The following is a 6,675-nucleotide window of genomic DNA, read 5'->3' on the forward strand; positions in this document are numbered from 1 at the left end:
ACTTCTCAATAGATATTTTATGCCTAAAATTTGTTTATTAGATAAAACAATTAAATTGTTTATAATAAGATCATGCGCAACTTAATTAATCCAAATTGGGCTAATTAATCTCTTGACAATGTGATATGACAAAAATATTGTAATATGAATACCAATGATAATTAAAGCAAAATAATAATAATTTTTTAGGAGACAAAGATTCTTATTAATTATTCTAGATCATAATATATAATAATGATATATTAGTGATGTGAAAATTCTAAATTATATGTGAAAATTTATAAGATAGTTGAAGACGATAATAATCCACCTCCTCAAATTATTTCTCTCAATGAATATCATCTTTTTTGTTAGGTAATAAGAGCATTAATAGGATAGTCGAAGAAAATAACAATGTAGCTCCTCATACTACTTCTCTCCGTGAATATCATTCTCTTTGAGAAAGTAAGAGCGTCCATAAAATAGTTGAAGACAACAATAATCTTTCTTCTTATTTTACTTCTCTCAACAAATATCATCCTTTTTATTAGGTAGTAAAAAACATTGATAATTAAGATGGTAGAAAACGACAATAATCTAGCTACTCACACTAGTTCCCATTGTTAGGTAGTAAAAGTGTCAATAAGATAGCCGGACAACAACCTAAATTGCTTTCACTTTATAAATTATTTTTTCTAAAAAACAACTCAAAGTGATTTGATGGCTCCTCAATCTATCGAAATGAAACAACTTGATGCGTACTACCAAAATTAAGGTTTAGGTCAAATCAATAACATACCAACCCTAAAACAAATTTAGTTAACAAACATAAGTTTATACATACTATAAGACATAAATGTATAATCAAGGTAATAAGCAAGAAATTTCTTCTATGTATAATAATAATAAAAATAAAAAGATCCATTTATTTTGCTTCTTTTGTTTTTCTTAATCCACTACCACAAATGTGTTGAGGAAAAGGATACATATGAGATTATAAGAAGATAAAAAGCATAGGAAATTCTATATTTACTTTTCAAAGTAACTCTCTAAACTAGCTAAGGTAGAGACTGCGACGGAGAATGTCTATTGTTCATAATTGAGGGATGAGTTTGATTTTTAAATCAAAATCGAGAATGTAAATGATTTTCACCCATATATAATTTATCAAGATTTGCTTGAACTTTGCTTAAAAATCCATTTCCACACTTTGTTCCCTTTGCCACCACTCCTTGTCATCCTACAAGAACCACTATGGCCAAATGCCCCATTACTTGATCCCGATTTCAATCCGCTCAAATCCAATCCAACCCGTCCATTACTATCAGGATAGTCTGATTTAGACTCGAGTGACAAATCCAATTTTAAGTCGATGAAGGCTGAATCATCCATGGAAGTAAAATCACTTTCCTTAACAGGAAATATGCTTCGAAATCCGCTTTTTCTTGGTTCATCAGAAGAATCCATGAGTATCCCACCAGTAACATCGGAGATTTTAGCACTTGAGAATCTGTAATCACTTCCTTCATCAGTATCATTGAATCCACCTCCTCTGAAACTACAAACTGATCTTGATCTTGAAACTGCCATTGCATCAGAAACCCAAATATCACTATTTTCATCCAAATCATTACTACCATTTTCAACACCCTTTTTCTTCTTCTTACTGAAAAATCTTTTGATTTTCCAAAACCCATTGCTGTTTTTCTTGATTTCAACACAACTACTATTGCTTCTCCTCAGAACAATGACTTGCTCTGTTTTTCCACCTCTTATGCTCTGTTTTTTCTCATTTTCTAACAGAGATGAAATCCTCCCAATTCTTCCAACTTCAGATGAATCAGAGCAAGAACAAGAAGAGAGTCTTTGTTCACCACATTCTGAGCAAACTAAATTCACTAATTTCTCTTTAAGGCAATAAGAACAGATTCCAATTGAAGATGAAGATGGGTGTTTCTTACAGGGCATGTCTGATGAAACAGAGTAATTGAAATCTGAGAAAGTGTCAGTTTCCATTGCAGCTTTGCCTCTTTCTTTCATGGCTTTCAGTTCTTGAGTTTTGCTTGGTGAGAAATAGTGGTTTTGCTATATGAAGAGGAAAATGAAATACTTACAAGAAAGAGAGTGACAGATGAAATATGTAGTAAAAGAATGAAGATGGGGGTTGGGTGTTTGAGGTCTCAAAATTTGAAGTTTACGAATTTAAGATTTAAGATTCTAGCTATTTGGAGTCTAGAGAGGATTGAGTGTACGTAGCATTACCGTATGAAGTAGAGAGATTGTTTTAGAAAGATTTTCATTTTAAGTGAATAAAACTCAAGTAATAGAAGAAGAAAAAACTATGAATAAAGTAAAATAATAAATATGAAAAACATTGTAAACTTTTAAAAAAAGAAACAATAATAACAATAAATAGTGTGATATTTGACTTGATATTGTATTTTTTTTAAAAAAAAGGAATACTTTTAAATATGTCCTAAAAGAAATTAAAGATTTTAAAGTTAAATTATTTTTAATATAACAAAATAACAGTTTATTTATATCTAAAAAGATTTCACGTAAAATGAGACATAGAGAATATTAAAATTTAAATTAATACTTCTTTTTTCGTTCTATTTTAACTATGTTATAAGTATAAAAAAAAATCTTATTTTAATAATTCAAGACTAAAGATGATACTTATTTTCAATTATATTCTTAACACTAAAAATATAATTCTTTTTAAGGCTCCTCAATTCTAAAAAATATTTAATAAATAAAAATAATTTAATAAATTATATATTATATAATTTTATTATTATATACAAAAAAGCTTTAAAAAAACAACTTAAATAAGACGGAGAGAGTAATTTATATAAGTTGAATGAATTTTTTCTTAACACAAAATTTAAATTATTAAATTCTATACTTTTACCTTGATCACTAGCTCCGCCCCAATGAGCTATAAAGTGTAGGATTTTTTATTTTTTTTTGAGGGTGTATGACTTTTTAGATGAATTAAAGGATGAAGACGTTCACTTTACGTTATCTTTTCAAGAAATAGTTATTGCAATAGGAAGTGTGATGGAAAATGGAAAGACTTGTCTACTAGAGGTATGATTGTGTGTGGGGAAAAAGAAGTGAATCTAGACATTAAAAATATAATTTGAGTGAAAGATGAAAACAGCCTGTCTAGTACTAAATTATTTTTATTAGTATCATGTTACATCTAGGTCGGAATCAGGTCAGATCGAAGGATTCACTCGAATCACTTTAATGAAAGATTACATTGTTTGGACCTCTTTCAACTTTTTTGTGTGTTTATTTTTTTATATTACAAATATTCTTAATAAAAATTCTGACTCAATCATTATGTATTGAGGTGTATATATGTTCTTTTATTAGAGTATTTATGTAAGGAAAATACTTTGTCATAAAGTTAGTTTCATTGAATGTTTTAGCAGCATGTTTTGTTTTTTCACTCAAGGACTAGTTTTCTGGTTACAACAATATGAAAAAACTATAACTAGGAAGTAGGAAGAGTCTTTTCGTTAGTTGATAAAGAAATAATTTTCGTACAATTGTTATTTTAACAATCCAAGGAAGGTTGATACTTTATATAATAATTATGGTATTAGTTTTACATCATACTTTATCATGTGGAATAATAATTTCAAAATTACTAATATCGAGATAAAATAACGAACTATCTTCCAAAATTATGAAATTATGTTGATGATTAACTAATTAACGAACTATGAGAATCGTTGAAGTCACATATCTAATCGAAAAAATATGTTATCTATACGCATTTTAAATAATTATAGTAAAACTAAACACGTAACATTTAGTAGAGTTGACTTAATTAACCCCAAACAAATCAAATTTCTAGTCTAGGATTTATAGCTTTGAAAATCATAGATAATATTAAAATTAAATATAAAAGTTTATCTCATTTAAACTAAGTTCAATGTGCTCATCAACATTTAATCCAAAGATAAGTATCATCCATAGGGCATATTAGCATGACGTACTCCTCGTGTTAGAACCATGTTATTTTATAAAGCAACTTTCACATATAGCAAACATAAAAATAATATTTATATGTTATAGCTATAGTTTGTATAATTGTGTTTCATAACGAATTTTATGTTTGCTATGAAGGTTTTGATTTGTATAATTCGCTACAAACATCCCATTTTATATAAATTGTTCAGTTTTGTATAAATTCATTTATACATTGTAATTTGTATAATAAGATCTGTATTTATATAATTACAAGTGTATAGGACGAAAATATATGTATTTGTATTTGTATATACACTTTTCTCTCGCTTTATACAAACAAATACGCATTTTATACATTTTATACCGAAATGTATAAAATGGTTAATTGTATATCGAATCAGATGGCAAAAAAAAGGAATGTTTGCTGCAAATTACAATTAAAATAAACTATGGCTATATCATTTAATTTGAATTAATAGTTTGTTATTTCATACAATTTTCCCTATTTTATATTGTACTTCATATGTCCAATTTAATGCAATGAACTAAATACCTATTAATAAAATATATTTACTAAATAATTTCGATATTCAGTCATATTATAATTCAGATAATTTTGTTTCAAATCAAACGATGATCCCTTAAAAAAAATAGTGTGACAACTCAAAAAGGATTTTCTGACAAATGTAATGGAGTAATTGTGCATCATGTCAAATAGCCTTTTCTTTGTTTCATCACATCTCTGTGTAAAAAGAATAGTGTAAAAGTTAAGATTTGATATTGCATCAATCAACCTATCATGCATGCCAATTTTCCACCAAACTTTTTGCAATATCAATCAAATCTAGTGAATATATAAAGAAGAAGAAAAAATTATAATGGATGAAGAAGCTAAATTGAACTAGATCTAGAATTGGTTAGGACTTGTTTAAAATTAGTTTTAACCAAAAAAATCAAGTTTCCAATGAAAAAGTTTGAATTCATTAGTCGTAAAAATGTGAAGCATCCATGAACTCAATACGAGTAAAATGATTTTTAATTATTTTGAGTTAACTCAGATAAGTTGAGTTATTTATAGTTAAGGTTATATTGAGTTTGACATCTGTCATTTTATAATTTCGTTAAAAGGAGAAGCATTTTAACTCGAAGACTAACATTAAGGGCAATTACACCAATTCAATAGATAAAAGAACATATCTAATTTTAAACTATTTTCAATAAGTTAAAAATAACTTTGATCCGATCGACCTCTCTATTAAACAAAAGGAAAAAAGCAATGTTGGTAGTTCCTTTTTCACTTTTTACAATTGACTTTGTAATATTAACCTATAGTGGCTAGCACTGACTAAAGTTATTGCTGCCCCTTTTTTAAACCTTGAGTGACGTTTTAAGCTTTAAAGAATAGTCACACATTGGGTTATATGATCAAAAGATCACATAGGATATAGTCATAGCCCCACATATGTCAATTGACTTTTTACCTCTATTTTATTACTCATATTTTTGGTTGAGATAAGAAGTCTGCCTCATTGACTCCTTAATTAAGTATGTTATCTTAAAAAAGCAAAATGTTACCTTCTTTTATATTGATGGTTAGTAGGATTTGGACATGTGAAAAGGAAGAGGGAATTAAGACTGAAATAGTTTGGACATGTAAATAGGAGATGTACATATGCGCACAATGTAAGGAGATGTGAGATGTTGGTTATATAGGGTACAAAGAAGAATAGAGGTAGGCAGAAAAAGTATTAAGAGGTGATAAAACAGGATATGATCCAACTTCAAGTTATCGAGTACATGCCTCTAGATAGAAAGACGTGGAAGATACGTATTAGGATATAAAATTAGTAAATAGCTAGTGCAGTGATGTCTCGCTTAGGGTGATTGGTGTTTGTCATTGTCATTATATTACTATTATTGTGTAGTTCTTGTTTTTTATATTTTAATTATTGCACTATTTTGTTGTTACTTGCTATGTTCTCGTTGTTACTTGTTGTATCTGAATTTGATGCACTTGAGTTGAGGGTTGTTCGGAAACAACCTTCCTACCTCATAAATTTCACTGGTATATATTGTTATTGTTGTTGTAAACTCAAGTAGAAAATGTCTGGAGTTCTTCGACTTAGAAGCAAATGTACTGTATAATTAAAGAAAATAACATACTTTATGTGGTTGACTTAACTTTGTAGACGCATAAGAACACATGCAAAAAAAAAATCTAAAATTTGAACTGGAAGTTTTTAATAGGAAGTTTAATTTGGAATACTTTTATTAGAAATTGAGATATTCAAATAAAATTTCTTGACAAGTTTAAGAGACTGATAATATATTAAACTTTTTTAAAAAAAATTCAATTACTTTAAGAATATAAAGTAGTTGCTCAAGATCTATTACATGCTTTGCACTTGATCTAAAGATCCACACTAACTCGATAATTTTAGAATTTAATCATGTAACATCATCATGATGGGCCGATTAAGTGGCCAATAAGTTTCTCTTAATTTATCTTATATATAATAGTATAAAATACTATATGGATGAAAAGACAAGATGCACTACATATATATATTTTGCAATGTCTTATAGTATATGGTTGTTTAGTTATGTCGTTTATATATTTTGGTACGACTTTAGCTTCTTCTTGGTGGATTTTAACCTGTTTTTCCTCCCCTTTTTCTTTGTGGGGTGGGGAAGGTGGGCAAGGTGCCA

General features: G+C 28.1%; 1 protein-coding gene across 1 annotated transcript; it reads right to left on the bottom strand.

The window, feature by feature from the left end:
• Nucleotides 1-887: 887 nt before the first annotated feature.
• On the bottom strand, nucleotides 888-2,116 carry LOC125854302 (uncharacterized). Its single transcript, XM_049533812.1, has one exon. It carries the CDS (start codon nucleotides 2,017-2,019, stop codon nucleotides 1,147-1,149), a length of 873 nt encoding a protein of 290 aa, XP_049389769.1. The 5' UTR covers nucleotides 2,020-2,116; the 3' UTR covers nucleotides 888-1,146.
• Between the last annotated feature and the right edge of the window lie 4,559 nt (nucleotides 2,117-6,675).

Source organism: Solanum stenotomum, chromosome 2, assembly GCF_019186545.1.
Source record: "Solanum stenotomum isolate F172 chromosome 2, ASM1918654v1, whole genome shotgun sequence".
Classification (NCBI taxonomy): domain Eukaryota; kingdom Viridiplantae; phylum Streptophyta; class Magnoliopsida; order Solanales; family Solanaceae; genus Solanum; species Solanum stenotomum.

Excerpts from the sequence above, each read along its gene's own strand:
- LOC125854302 (XM_049533812.1), bottom strand. The coding sequence starts at position 2,019 with ATGAAAGAAAGAGGCAAAGCTGCAATGGAAACTGACACTTTCTCAGAT.